General features: G+C 41.8%; 2 protein-coding genes across 3 annotated transcripts in view; both read left to right on the top strand.

Moving 5' to 3' along the window:
• Positions 1-9,710, top strand: part of mafgb (v-maf avian musculoaponeurotic fibrosarcoma oncogene homolog Gb) — a 17,997-nt gene extending 8,287 nt beyond the window's left edge. For both annotated transcript variants that reach the window (XM_053419008.1, XM_053419009.1), the window contains exons 2-3: positions 4,149-4,214; positions 4,300-9,710. In XM_053419008.1, coding sequence (XP_053274983.1) covers positions 4,179-4,214; positions 4,300-4,779 — 516 coding nt within the window. In that variant the 5' untranslated portion in view covers positions 4,149-4,178 and the 3' untranslated portion in view covers positions 4,780-9,710. The remainder of the gene's footprint in view (positions 1-4,148; positions 4,215-4,299) is intronic.
• Positions 9,711-12,350: 2,640 nt separating this feature from the next.
• si:ch73-100l22.3 (uncharacterized) lies at positions 12,351-23,763 on the top strand. Its single transcript, XM_053419027.1, has 10 exons — positions 12,351-12,790; positions 13,646-13,771; positions 13,924-16,474; positions 16,979-17,103; positions 19,562-19,663; positions 20,148-20,264; positions 20,364-20,465; positions 20,907-21,023; positions 21,709-21,791; positions 22,562-23,763. Exons 1-10 carry the CDS (start codon positions 12,647-12,649, stop codon positions 22,719-22,721), a joined length of 3,627 nt encoding a protein of 1,208 aa, XP_053275002.1. The 5' UTR covers positions 12,351-12,646; the 3' UTR covers positions 22,722-23,763.
• The last annotated feature ends 45 nt before the right edge of the window (positions 23,764-23,808 follow it).

Raw genomic sequence — 23,808 nt, 5'->3', positions numbered from 1 at the left:
GACACACAAGCTAAGCTCTTACAAATGTGTTGAGGATGCATTTTCACCCAAACGCTTTCCCACCCCCTCTTCCTCCTCTGTCTCTGCCCCCCTCCTCACCCTCCTGTTCTTCCTCATCAGTGTTCCTCCCTCCTTCCTCACCTCTCTCCTCCCCCCACCCCCCCCTACTCACTTGCCTCTCTTTTTCTTCTCTTCTTCCTCCCTTGTCATTTGCACTCCCCGCCCCGTCCTCCCTACATACTCAGCAGTTTTCTGGGCTGTGGGTGTGATGTCTCTGCTGTAACGCTAATCAGCTCTGGAGACGTCAGCATTCTTTCAGTCCTCCCTCACCACCACCACCGCCGGCTCCCCCTACACCCCTTCCTCTTACCTAGTTGTTCCTCACCTTTCTATCTCACCAACTCCTCGCCCTCCTCCCTTTCTTTTCTCCTCTTCCATCCATATTTTATTCATCTCCACTGCCTCTCACCTCTCCTCCCATCCCTGTCCCCGTGTCCCATCCTCTCCGTGTTTGTGAGTGTTGTTTCTCAACTGTAACCGTAAGCATCTCTGCCCCTGAGTCGTCAGCATTCTCTTCGGTTGCTCCATAAAAATACTGCCTGCCACAGCAAAAAAGCTGTCTGTTGTAGCAACAGAGTTGCTGTGGCATTGACCACTCGGCAGCGACCACCCTGCAAGCACTATGGGAAGGACACCTCTGGCACTGGGAGGGCGTATGTGTGTGTGTATGCCCATGATAAATGGCGATACCTTTGCTCAGCAGATGATCCTTAACCTGGGTGACCTTTACATGGCCTGAACTCAAATGAACGTAAAGAAATATTATAATAGGTTAAATATGTGTGATCTGGTGAAAGAGATTGTTGTGCTGATACAGTAGTTTAAGGGCTTTTTGATGTTATCGAGTCAGAAACATAAATGTCTTAGGACAGGGCTTTATAGCCTGAAGTCATGTCAAACAGCAACATTAGGCTCTCTTTGCTCAACTGTGGAGTGTCTATCAAAAAGAATAATGATCATATCTGCATCCAGAATATGAGTGACACTAAGAAAGTAAAGTATACAGTGGAGTAAGGACGACTCTTTCTCCAAGCTGTCTGAGTTTAGGACCACAGTCTCAAACTTTGAAAACCCGGTAACCCTAATTGCATTGGGCAAAACTGAGGTTTCCAGATTCTAAAATAAAACCTTTACATTCTTAATATCCTTGGGTTTTTGACAGTTGGTTGGATAAAAGAAGCAATTGGAAGATGTCACACAAGTTGTGTTTTCACCCCTGTCTGTTTTTTGGTTGTCGTTTTTTTTGTGACCCATATAAAGCAAAAACAGTTGATTTGATTTCCATGAAACTTGGTGGAAGGATGTGGTATGGGTCCAGTTAGAACTTTTCGTGTGGCTCGGGATCAGGGTGCAGACATTAAGTGTTGCAAATAGGCAGTTTTTAACATTTTCACAGATTTCCTCTGTAAGAAAATTGGATGGATCTCGATGAAGAAAGACAGGCATATTTTAGGAACTGATATGAGTTTGTGAAATTTGGTTCAGCTTGTTTGAATTTAATGAGACTATTGGGCCTTGTTGGAGGTGTGTGCTGTACTAAGTGCTAGTCTTAGTTGGACAAGTGATATTTCGGCAACAAACAGGTAACATGGAGAGATAGAAAGGGATGTGATATGGAAGAATTGTTCAGAACTAGACTGTTGACATTGCAGTACTACGGTATATTTAGCTGGTAAAAGAATTAATAATAAAATTATAAGCATTTCTTCTCGATAACAAATAATAACAACAACAACAATAATACTTTTTTTTTAAATAGCAGACAAATTAACTTTTTTTTTAAGATAAAAGCAATATACCAATATCATCTTTTCTTAAGTGATCATGATAACCAGTTCACTTATTCTCAGATCCAGTTACCTTGATTACAACCAAATCGTGTACATCCTGTTGTCGGCAGTTTTCTCAAGTTCATTTAACAAATGTACTACCAACCACAGACACTGAGCCATTTGCAGAGGAAAGAGGAGCTGCATCACCATTTGTGAACCGGCAATAACTCTGTTTGTCAGCTGTCTTTATCGAAGAAAACATCCCTAATATTCATTCCATTTCTGCATGTATCACGCATTGTCTGAGCCCTTGAAACATTTGCGGACTTGCAGTGAACCGTTTTGCGTGTGTGTTTTATCGTGCCCCACTGGCACGGTGGCAGGGGGAGTGTGTGTGTGTGTGTGTGTGTGTGTGTGTGTGTGTGTGTGTGTGTGTGTGTTTACCGTCATGCTTTTTGTTTGTATGCAGATGGGGGGTTGGGGGTGGCACTGGGGAAATAAACCAGTGCCTGGCAGGATAACAACCTCCTTTTGCCCCCTCAGTTTTTTTTTCTCTGCCCCCCTCCACCACCACCACCACCACCTCTCTTCTCAACCCCCACCCCCAGCAGCCAGTCTCACATGATTCTCTCTGATCCGTCTATTGTGCGATGATGCACCTCCAGCTGTGGGAGGCTGCACCCAAACAAAACAAGAGAGCGCGGTGGTTCACAAGCATTTACAAGAAGCTCTTTATGTACACAGTTATTTGAAAGAGCATTTATTATTGACCTATGAAGTACTGAAACTAAACGTTCTGAAGGAAGCAGTGCGGTGCGTTTATCAAAGCAACTGTAGCATTGCTGATTTCCCATACTCTTCATCTTTTCCCCGAAGAATTTTAAGGTGCTGTGCTCTTCACGTGTGCTATGCATCACAGGATGCATGATAACTTGTATGTGCTTGTCGGTATATTTTGCTTTGATCTACAGCTATTTATAACTGTTGGACACACACACATTCACGCAGCCTCACAGACATAAGGAGGTGGATTGTGGGGGAGGCTCACTGGCATGTGTCCTATAGAAGAAAAAAAATAAGAATGAACAAGACGCGTCGCCACTTCAGTGTCATCACCACCTCAAATTAGGAGTTTTTTCAAATAACAATACTTGTAAATGTTTAAAGGACTACAACTTCATCCCAAATCTGTCTCTTAGCCAATTCTTAGCTTGTCCTTTTACGAAATACACAGGAAAGTATAAATGTGCACAGCGAGAGAAGAGGCTGCCTCTGGTTTAACTCAGCTAAATCCTGATTCAGCAGTATCAGGTGAGGCAGGTCTTAAATGTTTTGAATACAACCGCATTTAACTGTCACCCCATTGCCTCCATCTATATTTTGACCATACTGTCACATTTGTAGAATAGCTAGACAGTTATGAGGGCAGTAAAAAAAAAAAAAAGAAAGGGAGGGGGATAAAAAGTGACAGAGGAGAGCAGAAATTTGCATGGCAGGAGGAGGGGTGTGGGGGGGGGAAAGGAGGAATCTGCTGAGTCATCATGACTGGTCGCATGATGATCGCTCAGCAGCAGCAACAATAGCCGCCCTTTATCGAACACACAGACACACAAACGCAGGTCTGAGAGATGAGAGCCAGACCAATGCACCACCACACAAAGCGTCTCTTTGAGATTCTCGTCCGGGGAGCTGGGTGCTCTCAGGACTGATCTCATCTTTTGCACTTTTGCACCACGCTGCCTCTTTGTTGACTCTGTCAGTCCTTTTGTTCCTTGTTAACACGTTGGTGCATCGTTTTATCTGCTGTGCTCATTGAGGAGTATTCATTTTGTATCACTAGTTGGTGTCTGTGTCTGTCTTCCCACTGTTCACCATTCTCTTTGCAGTCTCTTGTGAGGTGTATATGTATATATGTGTGCGTGTGTGTGTGTAACAGTTGGTTTTCCCCTGGAGTTCATCCCACAGATTTACCACTTCCTCCTTTCACGCTCGTTTCATTACTATTGGTCTGAAGCCAGCCAATAACAGTGCAACAACACAAAGGTGGTGGGCACTGTCTGTGTAACCACCAGGAAACAGGAAGTCAGGGAAATTCTAAGAAATGCTTGAGTCACTTTCACTCATACACTCTGATACCCAACTAACTATACTGATACTTAGCACTGTAACATGCTCTCACAAGAGTGCCTTATCAGCAGACTGATCTCTAATTAATAGGTTTATATAGATTTTTTAAAGAACTGTGCGTAAACAAAGAAGGGTCTTTCTTTGTCATTTTGTCTGCTTATTTTCTGTACTCTTCCTGCAACTCCGCAGGTCTGTTCAGAAGAGCAAGTTAATTGTGGCATGACGACGACTAACAAAGGAAATAAAGCCTTGAAGGTAAGAGAGTGCACATTTAAAACTGAAGCATCGGTTTGTGATATGTTGCCCGGTTTTTCTCACTCCTCCTCCCTGTTTCCTGCAGGTGAAGCGTGAGCCGGGGGAGAATGGCACCAGCCTCACAGACGATGAGCTGGTGACCATGTCGGTGCGAGAGCTGAACCAGCACCTCCGGGGTCTCACCAAAGACGAGATCCTGCAGCTGAAACAGCGGCGACGCACCCTGAAGAACCGGGGCTACGCTGCCAGCTGCCGGGTGAAGCGGGTCACCCAGAAGGAGGAGTTGGAGAAGCAGAAGGACCAGCTGCAGGAGGAGGTGGACAAACTGGCCAACGAAAATGCTTCCATGCGCGTTGAGCTGGACGCTCTGAGGTCCAAGTACGAGGCCTTGCAGACCTTCGCAAGGACTGTGGCACGGAGCCCTAATGTCGGGGTCGGGGTCAGGGCCGGAGGGGGCGGAGGAGGGATGGCGTCATCAGTCATCGGTCCACTCATACCGGGGAAGATGGCAACAGCGACGAGTGTAATTACAATAGTAAAGTCAAAAACAGATGCACGGTCTTGAGGGAGGGAAAGATAGATGAGGGTGTATCGGGATGGAGTTCAGCTGCATCCCAGTAATTCTTCTTCTCCGTCATCCCCCTCTCCTCCCCCTGCATCGACTTCAAAACAGCTGGGCGATCTCCATCACTTCGCCTCAGCACGTTTCTGTCTCCTGTCTCAGATCAGTGCAGATGAAGGAAAGGAGGGAGGCAGAGGACGGTTATTGAGACTACACAGATGCAAGGCCCTTGGTCGGCGAAAGATAATTTAGCACAGCACAGATAGACAGGGTTCCTATGGTCACTGAAAACCTGGTACAGTCAGGGAATCTAAGAATTTAATGTGGGGAAAAAAACAAAACCCCCCCAATTTCTTTGGAAATATCATGCAATTTTTCTTCATCTTCCATTTAAACCATGCGAATGTTCAGTGTCAGGTTTTACTGGTGGTGGATCTAACTATCTGTAAATGCAGAATCATCCTGTCACACATTTGCAAACTAGATCTTAATACGAGATTTAAATCAGCTACACAAACCAACATATTCTAAAACCACATGTTCCCTGACCTACAAAAGAATAACCAAGATTCCGTGTGACCTGCTGATTTCAGTGGCTGCAGAGACGTTCCATCTTGCTCTACCTAGCCAAGAACTTTTTCGGAATAAGTACTATAGAAAAATATATATTACAAATTGGTGGTAACTGTATTTCTACTGTTTTTGTACTGTGTTGTCATTCACATGAGGTCCAAAGTGTATTCTCTGTGTGTGAATTGTTATATATCAGGAATTCTGTGAAATTCTGTGACGCGTGTTCGTTTTGGTATCGCTATATTTAGTTAGCTGTATTTTTTCTACGATCTCTTCACTTTCTATATGTCCGACTCTCCTTCTCTTGCTCTCTCTTTAACTCTGTCCTTTCATTTTATTTGAATTTCCGACTGGGTTACGTACAGTATTTCCTGGATTTAACTGAAAGAGGAGAGACAAGACAATAGATATTTACCAAAAAAATATGAAAAAGCAACATACTGTAGAAAGAGGGCGACGACGGTATTACAAGTCTCAGTTTGTAAGAGTTTGCAGGAAAATGGTTGTTTAAGATAAACTTAGATGAAGATGATCTCTCAGAATAGTAGGACATTTAGACGGGCAAGGACCTTGGTCTCCTAATGATATGCATCAAGAAGAAGTCAAGAGGACATGAGAAATTGTGGAAGGACGATGGAGATCCAGGGGAGGTGGTTGCTTATACCTGCGCTTGTTGGGACATACTGACCAATCAGGACTCATTTAACATTTGACATTCGCCATGCGTTGTTATATGAGCTGTGTAATAGCCATCGGGATTAATAATAATAATGATAACAGCCATTTATGTGATTTGGAAGTTCAATTACTTACTTAGGAGTCTATGTTTATCTAGATTTTATTGCACACTTTTTGGAAAGGTTATATTCTGTGATTAGGGAGAACCCATATCTGTTTGACGTAAATTTGTTCTTGTGTTTACGAATATGAATATAAAATCTAGGTTATTACGCCTACAGCAATGTGATAACGGTCTATGCTGCATCCCTCTCGCTTTTAACCACAAAGCTCATTTTGCAAGAGCAACATGTGTTTACTGACGGTGCAGCACGAACAGAAAAAAAAAGGTATTTCTCTGAACTTCCAGTCACACAAATGAGCTGTCATCTCACACGAGCTTTGCCATAAAAGTAGTCCTATGTGGTGTTCTATACTCAAAAAATCATTGTCTATGTATGGTAGAGTCTGGAGTTTTATAAAGACAATTATCTTTGCATTGTTTGTAACGACCTGTTTAAAAAAGAAAAGGTATAGCGAAATCTGTTTGATATACAGTATCTCTCTATTTTGCAATTGTACCAAAAGTGGCTTAACTACTGAATAGCTTTGTTTCTTCTCTAGTGACTAGGCACGTGTGTGTAACCGTGAACTAGCGTGTGGTGTGTGCTGTGTAGGTATGTGACGAGGTAACTATGATGTTGGCTATTTCTTGGATAAGACTTTCACTCTTTGTTTGATTTCCGGGCCGAAGCGGGTGATGACACCGTTGGTAACTGCACTCTTTACTCTAATCATGAAATCTTTGTCCTCCTGGCCATGTTATTCAGCTCAAGCACTGCAGTCGAGTTACATCGGTTGTTAATCTGCTCGTGGTCTGAAGCTGTTATTTGTTAATTTTAGGAACTTCTCTCCCCCCGTGTTTCTGGACAGGCCTGTGTGGCGCTGATTTGGTTATTGCAGTGTTCAACGCTCATTATCGCTAATAACATGACCAATTATTGGTTTACCTCACAAGCTTCGGAACATGTGTATTCAGGATATCTGATAACAGACATGTTAAACATTGAGTCTGTGCATCACCCCTTCTCTTTCACTAAGTTGTTTTTTGTAGTGTGTGATCAAGGTATTTGTTTTTGCTGTGTACATTTATATAATTATCGATATTTATTGTTGTTCTTGTTTTGTTTGCTTTTGAACTGTTGCTACGTGTCAGGGAAGTGAAATAAGATTTGTTATTATATTTAGTGTTTTATGAAGAAAATCTATTCTGTGAAAGAGGGAGGTTTACCATCATGAAGTATGATTGCCTCAAAAACTTTTTTTTTTAACGAAGGAACCCAGATTTAAATTGAGTCATTTACTGTACGAGAAGCAATTTACAATTTCGTAAAAAAAAAAAAACATAACATCCATGCAGCCTTTTTACCTGAACCGCTACTTTTCCACTGTGAAGAAAAAGGATTATGGAGCCTACTGCTGTGCAGTTATTAAGATTAGTAAATTGTGTCCTCATCTGTACAGTACATTAACAGGAAAGGGATTCAAACAGGTGAACACTGAGCACTGAAGGAAGGGAACAGGTTTGAGATTTTAATAATGTTATTTCTCAATAATTGTTCCACTGATAACCATTTGCATGTTCAGTCGAGCGTAAAACCAGAGAGCTACAAATGTCAAATGAAAATTTCCAATACATTTATTTCAAATGTCTTATCACAGGACTATACAGTAGGTATCGCACCCATTGTGTTCATGGATTTCTTTATATTTGAAAAGGTTTACCCGTTTTTTTAAATTTTTCTTCCATATACCCTTTATTTCTGTCCCTCTCTGGCCTCCTGTCTGTCTTTACATTTGCTTGTTGAATGATGTTTTCCAGTCGTTTTTATTAACCAGCAAATCCTGGTAGGGCTGTGGTGTGTTGTATAAAATACAAAGGCACTTGATGTTTTGGTTTGTAACATCTAAATGCGAAACATGAAACCTACAGGTCCTTTGTCAAACTGTACGTGTTGTTACCAGATATGTTTCCCCCTCTTTGTGTTTTTGATGCTTCTCTAGTTTTGAAAGGACGTGTACTGTGTCAACATGCTGACCGCTGTTAAATGGACATCTCTAATTATGCAACTAACTGTGGGGCAAAATTAGAACTCCTGCCACACATGAGCAGTGATGCTATCGTAGACGTTGTGTCAAGTTGTCTGTCTTATAATCGCAGGTACAGTTTGATGTGACAAGGTTAAAACGCTTATATACAGAGTGTTTTGCATTTTATACTCGGTTATAAATACCAGCGCCAGTTTGTCTCTGTTTAAATCTCGCTTATGTGGTGTGGCTTATCTTGTTCTTTTTCTTATTACTCTTTACTGTCTCTTAACAGTTAACTGTGAAAAACATGAAATCATAAATTAAATTTTTTTGCCAACTGAGAAAAAAAACGGGATGCAAAAATATACTGTAGCTGTCATGCAATGCCTCCAGTCCAACTTAATAATGTCGTTATTTTTGTCTTCCAGATTTAAGTATCTTGTGGATTTAGTGTGTTGGGTCTCTTTCAGAAGTTTAATCCTAATTTTCACTCAGCAAACATGAGGAGATGACAGCAGGGACATATAGTGATCACACAGGGGTTAGCTTTAGTGGCTTATCATAACAGAGTTTATGAGCTTGTAAGACACGCTGGCCTTATTTTGCTTCTGCTGCCTGAACAGAGGTCATACCCTGCTTATGAAAAGACCATTTCATCACACACCCAAGCAACCACTCCTAAACCACATCCATAAATATTTTACAGCGGCAGAGAGGAGCGGTGGAGAAACATCTGATAAACCTCACTTACCCACTTCCCACCCCACTTATCCCATCCCTATTTTACAAAGTGTCTGCAAATGAACTGGAGCGAGTGCTTCTTCAAAAACACCCAAATCCTCTGGAAGATACAAATCATTAACTCCTTATCTTGCTGTGCGGCCGATCAGTATGAAGTCATCCGGTTGTTTTCTGTGTAGTGAATCACACCACCGGGCTCTAAACGTCCTTTGACCCAGATATGATGCAGGTTATTGAGTGTGAATGAGGTAAAGGATTTGATTTGTCACCCCCTTCTGCTGCCCCTGCCCTCATCTGTTGTCCCAACCTCTAACATAAAATCTTACCCAGGTATCACATCATATTCTTCTTTTCTCTATATGAGGTGAGCATTCGGCCAGGTTGCTCCGGGGAGCTGGAATATATTTGTGTTTTTCTAAAAGTATATAACGGTCGGTTTAAAGCTATAGAAAAGTAGTGAGTTTGTGTGAATATGGCGTAGCCTGTTCAGAAAAGCCCTTGTTATAGGAAAATTCTGTGTTTTGTAATATTTCTGTATGGGGTGTAATAAATTATTCTACGACAGTACTTTCTATGGGAAAATACTTAAAATGTGACGGTCTTTGTAAGTATTTATCTTCGACTAAATTATTGTACTTTTTTTTATTTGTAGATATGTAAGTGATGATGACAAGGTACTGGTAATCATGAAATTAACTGTTTCATCATCGGTCTGATGCATCTTTTAATTTATTGATGTATATACTGTATGTTTGTTGATAAACAGCTTACTTTATTTTGTATATGACCAATAAACATGTTTTAAAATGAAACAGCTCTACTGTGTCTTGTGCAAGTCAGAAATACAGGAACAGTAGTTTATTTATTAACAATTATTAACATGATGGTGAGCTTATCAATATAATTTTAGTATTTTAAGCATATATAAGGGGCATTTTATAATCATACAGCAACTTGCTATAAATCTTGCTAAAAAAGTTCTTTTTTATCATGAAAAAAACTTCTGCAAAGCAAATAGAGTGTAGCAACCCAACCCAGTCTTATAACACTACTATATGGGAAAAGGTAGGAGGACACTAAAAACGTTACATCCCATGTATCATGTTCACTGAACCAATGTCACAAACTTCCATAGTGTCAGTGAGTCATTTATTGATTTTGTCACATTCAACAAACCAAAATTTTAAATGAGAAATGTTCTCATTAAAATACCATTTACTAAAAACAACAACAAAAAAAGCAATATTGGATTGATTGAATATTTGAAAACGTATTTTACATATTTTTGATGCATACATGGTAGAACTATGAATATTTGTGTCACAACTCAGAAGTATGACACCTCACAGATATTTGAGTTATAAAAGAGTTATCATAATTGTTGTTGGTTTCAACTGCACCTTTCCTGCCTTGACAACTCAACATATCTGCTGTCTATTGGTCTATTGTTGCGCAGTCCTCTTATTGAACATACTATTGAATATATAAATTTATATAAATATAGATATATATAGTGTTTTGTTGCAAACTCGAAGTCCAGGATTTGACTCAAACTGAACAAAAGCTGTAATGTGTTATGATACGTCAGCCACCAAATATCTCAAATATATATATAAATGGCTTTCCAGTATTGTTCTTGCCCTTGTTTAGCCCGCCAGGCCTGTAGGGGGCAGTGTCAAGTTTTCCCGAGCTCGCTTTATTTCAATCCGATCCGGATAACACAAAAACCCGGAGCAACGTCAAAATTAATCCCATATTGATAAAAGCTTTGCTCGAACATTGTTTACAAAAAAAAGCCTTCTGGTGTCTTTGCTCAATGTGATTTACTAAATTTGACTTAAAGTGGTGTTTTCGGTTTGAAATGTGTATATTCGTTGTTCACATAAGCAGTAAATGCTGTAAATCCACTCCGGGCTTTGTGACAGCGGGTCCAACTGTCTCTTGTCAGTTGCCCCGGGAGAAGACGCGGGTAAAAATGTAAACACTCATCCACCGAGAGACAGAAGCTCAAATCGTGGCAGCGGCAGCTCGAAGAGGCACTTCCGGTGGCAGTTGTAAAGACCACAGTGGAATGGGGACAGTTGCCACTGCTGCCGCCCCGTTCTGAGGGAAACTACCGCTGTTTGTGACTGTTTATTCCCTGTGATTTATACGCAGTTTATGAAGGTTTATCAGCCTGTTACTGTTTTGAACACCAAGAATAATTGATCTGCATTTCTCCACATGTTTTGTGAAACACGCTCATTTATATGGCTGATGTCTTTGTCACATTGGTACAGATTCTGCTTAAATGCAGTTAATGTCATTGAACTGACACTTGAAATCACACTGCTACCAGGTGTGTGTGGTAGGACAGTGAGGCTAATGACTGAAACTGGAACCCTGGTTTCTTTTCAATGAGACACATAAAATACTCAAATTTGCTTTGACTTTTCCCCTCTGTCTGAAATTATGATTGTGAGAAGCTGTTATTATGTATCATTAGCCAATTCATGTTCTTGCCTTGTAAACTTCAACGATTTTGTAATATTAAAGTCCTTCTCACCCAGTCCTTACTACAAAGCCTCTGCTAGCTTTGACACGTGTAAAACCTGATGTTTGTGTCCGTTATGGCAGCTCTGTCGCACTTTTTAAGGTTCCATTATTAACATTTACCTTCACTGACACAATATGTCATTACAATAGACAATGCTATAATTAAATGCTTTAATTTAGTTATTATGATCTGCATTTGCACAAATTACTCCAACACAAACAATTGGCGATTATTTACACATTTTGAATGTTCATCAAAAGAACTCTTTGTCTAGATGGAAAACCCGTTGATGTGGCAGAGACCTCAAAGGGGAAAAGCGTGGTCAATACTTTATTCCATGAAGACCAAAGTGATGTAACAGCTGCTTTCGTCAACAGCTCAGAGCACATAGACCAGCTTGAGTCAAACCTGTCCAGTCTGAAAGTACTGATCTAAGATCTGGAGATACAGGGATCTACCAAGAAGACAATCAATAGACAATAACAAGAACAGTAAGGAAGATACAGGACCTGAACCAACCAAAGCAGAGGTTTCTTTTTGTGGGGGCTGTGGCTGAGGGCTAGAGTGGTTATTCCAACCAGAAGGTCGGTGGTTCGATCCTCAGTCTTCCCGTCCTGCATGCCGAAGTGTCCTTGGGCAAGATACTGAATCCCTGAATGGGGTGCACTAATTTAATGCACTAGTTGTAAGTCGCTTTGGATAAAAGTGTCTGCCAAATGAGTAATGTAATGTTATGTTAATGTAATTTTCCTGTCATCGTGCCTTTAAAAGGACCTGAAGCAGGTCATTGCAGCAGTAGAAGGCAGCAGCCACCTGCTCAGTGGGAACAGTGGTAGATGTCAAACAGTGTGGCATCACAGACAGCTGCCTTTACATATCAGTGGCAGTTTCTGTTGAAACCGGAAGTGCCTCTACGAGCCACCGCTGCCACGATTTGAGCTTGCACTTACTGAATCATTCCGCACCGCTGTTTGTTAGCATGCTACTCTGTCTCCTGTTGCTTTACAACTAAAATAATACGCTCGGGCGGCTGTACGTATGTTTCCTTATGTTATTTTACGCCTTAAGTAGATTTTGACTTTACCTGTTTCGGGATTAAACGCTCACCAGCTTTAGTTATGTGGGTTAGCTAGCTGTTATTACATCTCGGCAGCTAACGTTAGCGAAGACAACACAATAACGTGAACCTGAGGTGACTACCACTGTATCCTGATGAACATCATGGAGGACTACGACACGTTCGTGCAGCGTCGTTTCTCCCTCCTGAGGAGAAGTGAGGAGGAGGAGGAACACAGCAGACTTTCATCTGCATCATCTCTCATCCGTGTCCATGGAAGACCCATCCTTCCTCCTCTGGTATGAGCTCTGATCCTGGAATATAAACCTTACGACTGAGGGTTTTGTACTTAAATATCAAAACGAAGTAAAGCTGTAACGGTGTGCCATCACTGATCATGCCCTGCCGTTGTGTAACGTTGATACGAACTGTGACTCACGTCACTGTGGCTCGTCTGATGTTAGGTCAGCAGTGTTCATGAATTGTAAATTGAACATGTTTGGATTGGTTGGACAAAATATTCCATTTGAATAAATCATCCAGGTCTCTTTGGATTTGTTATGTGCAATTATAATAATTTCTGGACATTTAGTCTTAAGTTTATCAGGCAGTCTCATTTATTCTCTGTTTATAAGAGACATTCACAATCAGCAAATACAGTCAACACAACCAGGACTTACATAAATCCATTTCAAGATTTGTGAAAAGACATAACTAAGATTTAACCCCCCCCCCTCCTTAGGGAAATGTGAGATTGCAGTTATAAGTCAGACTCATTACATTTGAACGGTCCATAATAACCTGACCCAAGTTCTGGCACCATGAATGTGTTTGTGGGGATATATAAGGTGATCTAGGTACTGGATAGTGTGCTCAGAAGTAAGGTTAGTATGTTTCAACAGTAGAGCTCTGTAAATGGATAACATGCGATGACTTCTTCACTGTAAGGATGTCCATTAAGCCGATTGATAATAGAGAACAATGACAAGTACGACATCAGTCAGGCTTGATAAAACGTAATGTGTAGAGATACACACGGTTTAACTGATAGTTTTATAGACCAAAAAATAACTCTGATCCTGAAAGTAATCCTTAGTTGCAGCTTGTGTCTGTAATATTCACAACCTCCCATGTCTTCTTCCTGATGATTACAGCTCTTAGGAGAGCGGAGAGCGGAGATGCAGAAACACAGAGAGGCAGCACAGAAAGCTTCTGCCCACAGGAAGTTGAAGGCTGATCCAAGAATGGACTACGTGCAAACTATTCTACACAGTGTTCAGGTATTTACTGTCATGGCTTTTCAGCCGTCCCCTTTGCAATCCTGAAATGTGCTTATATTCTATATGTTGTGTTGTCACATATCTGCAGTTAGTTTGAATGAGTAGAATAATCCTCTTTTGTTATTTTCTTTAATTTCTCTCATTATTTTCAGCTGAGGACGACACCAACAATGGAGGAGTTGCTTCAGGAGTCGGAGATTAACATCAAATCTTTGTATTCCCAGAATACCAGTGGTGGATCAGCGTCACAGTCTCATTTTTTCAATGAAACAACAAAGGATACTCCGTCACTCTCGCCACCCACTGTAAGGAAAAGAGAGGATGGACTTTCTCCTCCTCAGTTGGCATCAACAGTGTCTAGTGCCTTTCTCATTTCCCACGTGACACCTCAGGGAAGTGACAATGAAAGTTGCCTTGCTGACCAACATGACAGCCAACAGGGACCACAGCAAAGTTCTCCCAATGGTGCGATTCACGAGTCGGTATCCTCAGGCTACGTGACCCATGAAAATGTCGAAAACACTGTCTTTGGGTCTGGAATGATTGATGCAGGGAGCGGGATCTGTGGCTTTAGGTCCTCAGAGGGAGCCTACAGTATGGATGGCTTTTTCCTTCAAAGCACCTCAAACACAGTCACCAAGATGCCAGAAATTATTAGCCACCCTCCCATAGATGGAGAAGAACTAGAGAGGAGTGGACTGGAGATATCCCTTTGCAACACGTTCAATGCAGAACAAGACATTTGTTGCAACTCATTCCAGGATGATTCAGTCACATGTGACAGTTTAACAGCTGACACATCTGAAAGCACAGTGAGTGGAGATGACGTTCAGTCGACTGGAAAACATGACCCTGACAGAGATCACTTTTTGGACAGAGCTGAGGACCTAGTTGCTTTATTAGAACATAATCCAGAATTATCTGACACATTAAGCACTCATTGCAATCCAGTAGCACAACTACATACCGAGCATGAACCAGCAGACAGTAGTGTAGATGAAGCAAAACCATCTGAGAAGCCATATCATACGAGCCTCCAGGCCTTGCTGAAGAAATCTCAGGAGTATCGTCGGCACCAGCGGATGCTTAGGAACCAAGCCAAAAACACTAAAGTTCAGAAGAGGAATCAAGAGCCAAAAACAAGGCCAGAGGAGCAGAGCCTCTCCGATAAGGAGAATGAGGAGTCCACCTGTAAGGTGACTGTGACTCCAAAGGAGAAGAAGACAAGAATGATTGAGAGTGACTTCACTGGGGAAATAACTGATGTCATATCTGAAAGCAAACATTTAACAGGAGATCGTAATACTAAGGAAATTACTAAAGTTGAGGAGGAAGAAATAACTTTAAAAAATAATAAGCTAAACAATACACAAGAGGTCTTAAAAGGACCTGAGCAAATCAGCGCCATCATCCAGCAACAACCTGTGGCGACAAAAGTCTCCCCAGTCCAGGAAGCCTTTTACTTACCCACTGAGCAGAGTAACCTCTTACCCGGATATATTTTTCAAAGAGTAAGGAAAAGGTACACAATCCCAGCCCCTCATTTCTGTACGAGTCTAGTTCCTTCCAAATACAGAGTAGCTATCAAAAATGGAGAACCTGTTGATGGGGCAGAGGGGAAAGTTGTGGGCAATACTTTCTTGCATGAAGACCAATGTGATGAGCTTGAGAGAAACCTGGGACATCAAAACAGACACACAGCAGTTCCCACAACTGTGAATCTGATGGTTCCAGGGGCTTACGTCAACAGCTCAGAGCACATAGACCAGCTTGAGTCAAACCTGTCCAGTCTGAAAGTACTGATCTCAGATCTGGAGTCCACAGTGAAAGAAAACCTGGAGAATCACAGCCAGACTGAGAGCACCACGGAGAGTGAGTTCAGTTTTAAATGTGTCGAGCATTCTGAGCAAGGTAGAAATGACCAACATGCGCAGCTATCTCAAAATGATTGGGACGCTTTTGAGGACAATCTGGGGGGTGCCGATTTTGATAGCAGCGACTCAGAATACAGGGATCTACCAAGAAGACAATCAATAGACAATAACAAGAACAGTAAGGAAGATACAGGATCCGAACCAATCTTCAGTGACGCAGATGATTTCTCTGTCACCGTGCTGGGAGAAGGAGATGAAACAGTTAATTCAAGAGATATCAGGCTCGTTAAAACCTTAGTTACAGAGAGAGTAAAGGAAAAAAGAACGGATAGAGAAAAACTCGCAGTGGCTTATGGATTGCATGGCAGCAGTCAAATGCAGCAGGGTGTCCTGTCTGCTGCACAGCGGATGAGTATTTCCGATTACCTCAGAAACATTCCATCAGAAATCCTGGTTTCATGTAACGCCTCAGTGCTTTCGGATACCAGTAACCAACCAGTGGAGAGGAGGAATGAAATGGCGGTGGAAGGGCTTAACTCTTCTAAGTCGCCTTCCCTCAACCAGTCATATGATGTGGACACGCCATCTGATCTGTGGCTCCTCGACGGGTCAGGATCTGACTCGGGCTCAAAAAGTGGTCTCGCTGGAGGAAAACACATGACCCCAGAGTGCGGGGCTGAAGGTCAGGGAAGGTTAGCCAAGGTCAAACGCAAACTGCTCATGCAAACAGCAGAAGAGACCCGGGGAAGGAGTCCAGATACCAACCGAGGAGGAGACAGTGTGGTCCGACCCAGGTCCAGTACTCCCAGAGGGAGTGGAGTGTCATCATGTGAGTTTCAATATTGTGTAGTATCAGCAGTGTAATATTGAATAAGTGGAACAAACATGACACAAAAACCAGACTGTAAAAAAAACGTCTTCAACTCATTATGGCTGTCCACCATAATGCCACTCTGGTTCAGGCTGAGGTTTTTATCCTATGAAAGATTTTTTTGAGATAATGCATGTTATGATTTTACTCTAAAATTGAATTGAATATACTCTGCATAAAGACCAAGCACACACATTTTTGATGGGTCAGGATAACTGTGCAAAACCTGATTAGTTTCTAATTCTTGTATAGTTCATTTTTTGCAAATTGTTTGCTTTTGATTTATACCATATAGGAAAACATGAACAAATATAGAAAGAATACCAGATCAGACATTTTGTAACCACATATTCAGGACTGCAACCACGCCCTCCACAACACCTGGCTACACCCAGCTGTATTTGTCTGGATTTTGTCTTGTCTTGATATCTGACAATATATTTGTGTACTTCCTGGTTTTAGCTGCCGTGCTGTGGTGCAATGGCCATGGAAGTCAAAAGAAGCACGAGCAGTTGAAACAGGTCCATGCTGCTCAGATCCGAGCCCTGCAACATGAACACCGGCGACAACAGCAAGAACTACTACAGGTGGGGCAGCAAAATGGAGACGTTGAGGTTATTAAGATGACGGATAGGAAACGAGGGCTGAGCAATTAACCGATAATGTATTGAAACCAGCATTTATAACCTCTAACCGACCTAATTTTGCCCATGTCAGTTAATTCGGTTAATACTTCACCCTTTACGTGCATTCACAAGCTTTCAGGTTTCCGCTAGGTTCCGTGCCGCATCAACCTGCCGCAAATCCTCCCTCCTCACTCCCCTGCTGACCTGCGCTCTCTTTACACATTATCGACAAACCCTAACACTAATCAGAAGTTATTAGGACTGGTTTAGTACTGAAGTTTACTTTGTATTGTTTGATTCGCTTAGCAGAGGAGCAGAGTCGCTTGTTTACCGTCACTGAGTAATGTGCAGAGTGAGACGCCCCATTGGCGGGGGTGTTATAAACTGAAACATTCATTAATTGCAATCGAGGTAAAAGTTTAAAATAACCCCTGATATTGATTAGAGGTCATATCGCCAGGCCTTAATTGAAACTAATCAAAACCAAGCATACCGTAGGTTTTGAGCTTTAAATGAGAGTACAACTGGGATCGTAACCTGTGAAGGCTTTTTGCAAGCAAATCCTGTACATTGGAGAACATTGGAAGATGACCAACACCTTTTGTTACAAGGATTATTGCTAAAAGAAAAGGGGTATTTGTACTCTGAATATTAGAGAGATTAAAACACATTTATTTTAAGTTTATTTGCCAAATTTAACAAACCTCGAATTCTGCAAATGTATTTTTACTTTTTCATTATGGGTTATTTAGCAGCAATAAAAAAAAATGGCAATTTAACCTTTTCATACAAAACACAAAAAAAATTCAGAATATTTAATGAAGCCTTTGCTCAAACTTCAACGATTAAAAGCACATCAGTAAGCCATTCTATGACATATACATTCATGGTCATTTACTTGATCCTTCAAAAGCTCAAATGAGTCGCCAATACAGTTTCCTCCCGAATACCATTTCCTAAAAACTACAATTTTCAACTTCCACATATAAGTGGAAATGAAAAGTTTTGCTGTTATTATGCTTAGAGTTAAAAATAATATGAAGCAAAATTTAATTAGGAGTTTCTGAAACACCTAAACTACCAAGAATTTCTAAAAAGCTTTAGTCTCTAAATATGTTTCAAAACCATTGATATTTCCTACGTCCCATTGGTCCGCCTCTTGCATTTGATTGCATCACATATTGCTGCTGTACGTGATGCACTATGTAGTTCCTGTACAGCTGCCATAAATCATTCTAACGGAGACTCCCTACAAAGTCACCTCAGAGAAATTATGAATTAATGTCCGGCCCAGTGTGTCCATCGTTTTTTAAAAGGAGAATAGACTGAGAGCCTCTGACCAAGTCACTCAGCTGTGATGCAACATTGACCCGTTCTTTAGAAACTAGAGGCTGACATTTGAAAGGCTCTGGCACTGTTCCACATGTGAACACACACACACATATATATATATACACACACACATGTTGTTGTTTTACCTGTTAGAGTGCTTTTGGAAAGCTTGGTCGTGGGCAGACTACAGACATCTCCTCATTACTAGAGACCCTCAGACTCTCCCCAGAAAAACACACAGGATTTCTACTATAAATGTTTCATTACATCCCTTAAGAGGCGAGCTGGCGTGGTAGTCTGTTTCTCTCTCTGTGTGTGCGTGCGTGTGTGCGTGTGCGCACTTCAAGGACGCCTGCTGTTCTCTGGCAACCAGTTCCTGCTTCTTCCGCTTGTGTCTGTATTTGTTCTTGGCCGGTGTCCTTGCCCTATTAATCACAGTCTCTGTTTAATTTATGTATCCTTAACAACAATATAATTAACATAAGCTGTTTAATAAAGAGGCTCTATTTGACTCCCCCCTATCCTTCCATCACTTGATGTGATGAGAGTGCAAGCTGGCTGGACTCTGGTAGAGGGAGGAGGGGAGCGAGGGATTTGACACAGAAAAGGAATGGATAATTTGTTTAATTCATGAGCGTCTGTGGTTAAGTGCCAGATCGCCCCGCCGAGTGCCACCACTAATGGTCCCTTATCCTTTTCTTTTTTCTCTCCCCTCTTATCCCTCTTTTTGTTTTGTCTCGTACCTCCTCCAACATCACTTTTACTCTCTGGCTGTATTAATTTTCCTCCATCTCTCCTGTCTCATCATCCCCAACAACCCTCTCCTCCTCCTCCTCTGCTCCCTCTCTCATTTCATCCCTCCTGCCTCTGTGCCCCATCTCTCCCCCTCTGTCTCTCTCTCTCCACCCTCAATTAATTTCTTCCTCCTGCTTCATTTGCTGTCTTTCCAATTCAATATTTTCCAACCTTGTCGGCTCCCAAATGCACACATGCATGCCTGCGCGCACTAATGCACTTCACCTCTTATTCCCTCCCTCCATCCTTCCATCCCTGTCTCTCTCTCCTTGTCTGTCTGTCTCTCTTTCAGGCATTAGCTGCGCGTTACCATCTCCTCCAGAGCGTGTCCTTACCCTGCTCCGTGTCAGCCTCACGTCTCTGGGACACGCTGACCTTTTCTACCCTCTCTCAGGTATTACTATCTCATTTGTTCAAGAGTATCAGTGATGCGAAAGCTTGTCCTGCTTATCCCTGTAACCACATGAGTTTTATTCATCCCCAGTTAGCCGTCACACTCAGGTGAAAGCGATATCCCCCCCGATGTCTTATTCCTCATCAGTAACCTCTGTCATTTGTAATTGCTCTGATATCTACCTCAGTACAGTTGTTAGACGACATTTGTTCAACAAACGTGTTGCTTTAATGCAACAGCTCAAGAGTCAACAAGTGAGTGACAGCACATCGGCTGCTGATTATTCCTCTTATTAATCCCTATTATAATGATGAGATGTGAGTCCACTCAAATTGATGCACTAAACAGATGCCAACCAAAAGACCTTGAGAATCTTCATGGGAAATTAATTGGTTGTCATTGGTGGAATTAGCATTCTCCTCTGTCTTCCCCACTGGTCCTCATTATTTCATCCTTCTCATCACCCGCTCCTCCTCTTGCTCAGCCTTCCAGCTCACAGTCAGAGCACTACCGCCATCTGCTGTTAGCGGCTGTGAAAGGTTATCTGACGCGCAGACTGCTGAGGACGGAGAAAGTGGCACAGCTGGTGCGCACCATCAGGGTAAGTGGGGGTGCAGTGTCATGTCTGTCACCAGCAACACTGTTATTGTGTTACTATCATAAAATAAACAAATACTGTGGTTTGTGTGTGTGTGTCCAGGACACGCGGCAGTTCCTGCTTGCCTTCCAGCTGCAGAACCCCAACAGAGGAGAATCGTTTCGCAGACAGGACCTTTTACTGCAGGAGAGAGTTACTCTGCAGGTATGAAGTCAAACAGGGTTTAAAAAATATGTTAACTTCATACCTGGCATTATCATCCACCTGAGTTGATCCGATCACATGTGAGCAGCTCTAGCGAACACACACTGAGGATGCATTAGGATCTGATCACTCAGACACATTCGGAGGTGGTCTGTGACGACTAGCGTCCACATTCTTTAGGCAGACTAAATGGAGAAGCATCCTGGGCCAATGTGAAGGAACATCTACTCAGCTTTTATAATGAACCAAACCTATTTTACCCTTTTTTTTTTGAGAGCAGGGAAATGAGATCTGATCACAAGTGGCCACTCAAAACAAATGCAGAGGTGCATGATAATGCTCGGTGTGAATTGACCAACACACAACACACACGTTATGTCCAGGTATCAAATTCAGATGTGTGATTATGCAGATTGAGTCTGTAATTATTTGCTTCTTCAGCTGCGCGCTGCACTTTATGGGGTCCACGACATATTCTTCGTCCTGTCAGCCGGAGAGAGGATGCAGTACATCAGCTTGGACAGAGGCCTCACCAGAGAGCGAGAGCTGAGACGACAGGTAAACTCCTCAGAACATCTGGACAATAGTGCATTGGTGTGAGAGTGAACGGATGTTTGATGGTGACCTGTTCAGGGTGTACCCGGCCTCTTGTCCAATGTCGATTGGGGTTGACTCCTGCCACCCCCGCAATCCTCATATTATATGTGGTGTAGATGACGGGTGGACTGGCTGAATAACATTATACACATTGGAGGAATGGTTGACAGTGAAAAATTACAAATAATGACAAAAAAGACCCTCATAAATTATAACTTAGAAAGTGGTTGCAGTGGAAAAGTTATGGCTGACTCACTTTCACATGGCACACAACCTGGTGATTATGCACCACTGAGCTAAAACTAAACACTACACAGAAATATCTGTATTTAATTACAGCTGTTCAAAATACCATTATGTTTTTAGTACTGTCCAGACCTTTGGGGCTCCGGCATTAACGCTGCTTCATGATTATTCAGGTGGATAATGAGAACATTATTTTATTTTTCCTAGAGCAGTGCTTATGTTGATAATCTAATTTCTTAAAGTAGTAAGAGAGGACTCCGTTATCGATTGTGTGCTGTTTCCTGCCTATTAATACATATCACAAATTTTGTGGGTGTTATGATATTATACCTTGTGGGAGTGCAAAGATGAATCTGTTCTCTACATGGATGTGTATGATTGTGTTTATGTCCTTGTTTAGAGTGAAGACACAGTCCAACCCAGACAGCTGAGTTTTCTGTCAGCTGCTACACAAAAAGCACTGGAGAGGAAGAGAGGAGTGATGTGAGTCTTCCTGTTCTGTTTCAGGTTTCTTCAGTGTTTCTCTTTTCCTGCAAACCTTTAAAGGGACACATATAGACACAGTTATTACCAGTACAGTCACAATGTAAAATGAAGGAATCTCCGCTCATCAGATAACTAGAAGCTCAACTCCGAAGTCACAATGTGGGTTGCTGCACTTTAGTAAAAGCTCTTAGTATAAACATTTGCTCAGATATCTTCATTACAAATAAAGATTTTCCGAGACCATCATCAGAGATGCTGCCGACACCGCGGAAAATGCCAGGTCAGGCAACGTTTAGCATGCTCATCTATTTACTGATCCGACATCAAGTCTCTGAATCACATTAGTTTTACCCAGACAAAACTGCTATTTGCTTTTCTCTGAAATCCCTTCTGTGCTGCTCCAAACCAGCTGGTGCGTTGTACTGGCACTGGAAAGTTCTGTTTTTAGAGAGGTGAAGAAGTGATTTGTGATAGTGTAGCATCAACCGTAGCTAGCTAAAATGTCAGTAGTTTGGCAATCTTTCACACTGGAAAGTCGCAAGTAAAATAGCTAACATTTGCATATGATTTCGTGGACCTTTCACATATATTTTTGAGTGCAAAAGACATTTTTACATACTACAATGTCTTAGCGAGCTAGAATAGCAGTAATCTTCTTAAATTGTTAGTTAACTGAATATCTTGAACCATAAGGTAAAAAATAGTTGTTGTTTTTTCGTGGACAGAGCCTTTGTCAGTGGTTCAAACCTGCTTTCTCTTCCCTCCAGGTTCCAGAAGAAGGGAGCGGAGAGGCCCAGGCACGTTGTGAAGAATCCTGGACACAGGACTGGAATCTCTGCCGAGCAGCCGCAGAAAACCAAGCGAGGACAGTTCAGAGCAAATCCTCTGAGGGTCCCCAAGAGCGCTCTCTCCGCTAGACCCCGATGACACTGTCCTAATTGGCCCCAGTGAAGACTCCTAATAAGGCCTCTAGTGATCACATGAATATTGTAGAACGAATCTTCTGAGAGTTTCCAAACCCCAAATCCCAAATCCCAAATTTAACACAAAGCGATGCCTGTTGCTGGCCAATGTATTTTTGTATTTCATATCTAAAGTGCCAGAGAGTATGTTTTTTACCCTTCTCCACCAGCGTATATGATATTTTACTGACTAGAGTTGCACTCAGAGTAATTTCTCATCGATTGGGTGCTCTGAGGTGGGGATAAAATATCACTGCAGCCGCTCCGTCTGCAGCAGAAACTCTTAACCAGGCCTTTTTAGCAGCTTCATTGTGCTCAACTTGAAGATGCTACTGGGGGAAAAGTGTCATTAGCAAAAAGACTTGAACGCCTTTTAAAGCACTGCACCTGATAGATGATGCACAAAGGAAATGCACAGGTTTAATGAATAAAGTTCATGATGGCTTCATTCTAGAAAGACAGAGGCCCAGCTATAAGGTAGATTTTGGGTGGTTGGTAGGCAGGAAAAATGTAATTATCCAACACAGGATTCGTTTTTTATTTATATTGCCAATCAATGCAAGTGAGGAGGCGAATAAAACACTCGCTTCCTGTGGCGAGGAAAATCTCAGAGTTCAACTCCAGTGAACTTTGAGCTGCAATATTCATTCTGCATTTGAGTATGTGTGGCTGTGCCCAGGAACATTTTATTATCCAGTGTGTGTGTTTGTGCCTTGTTAATAACCACATAGAAGAGACTGTCTCCAGGTGTATTGGCATATGCTTAGTGCGATGTTTACAATATTTTTGATCCTCCAGTTGTTACTACCTAGCTACAGATGTTAGTGAAGATTGATGCTAGGACTTTAATAGTGTGTTACAGCTAAGTGTTGCCTTAAATATTTGTCCTAGCATATTGGGATCACACATCAGCCAAAACAGACACTGTATTGGTTTTGGAGCTGTTTTATATGCTACTTAATATTTATTTTTGTATAATTGACAATAAATATTTCATAACTTTTTAATGTTGCTGTGAAGTTTGTGAAATTTGAGAAAAATCACGTGCGGAC

This window comes from Pleuronectes platessa, chromosome 3 (assembly GCF_947347685.1).
Source record: "Pleuronectes platessa chromosome 3, fPlePla1.1, whole genome shotgun sequence".
In the NCBI taxonomy this organism is placed as follows: Eukaryota; Metazoa; Chordata; class Actinopteri; order Pleuronectiformes; family Pleuronectidae; genus Pleuronectes; species Pleuronectes platessa.
This window is presented reverse-complemented; position numbering and strand designations above follow the sequence as displayed.

Bases quoted from the DNA above. Each gene is read 5' to 3' on its own strand.
- si:ch73-100l22.3 (XM_053419027.1), top strand. From the start codon at position 12,647: ATGAACATCATGGAGGACTACGACACGTTCGTGCAGCGTCGTTTCTCC. The intron at 19,664-20,147 runs GTATTACTATCT...CCTCTTGCTCAG, and splicing joins CCTTTTCTACCCTCTCTCAG to CCTTCCAGCTCACAGTCAGA. The intron at 21,024-21,708 runs GTAAACTCCTCA...GTCCTTGTTTAG, and splicing joins AGCGAGAGCTGAGACGACAG to AGTGAAGACACAGTCCAACC.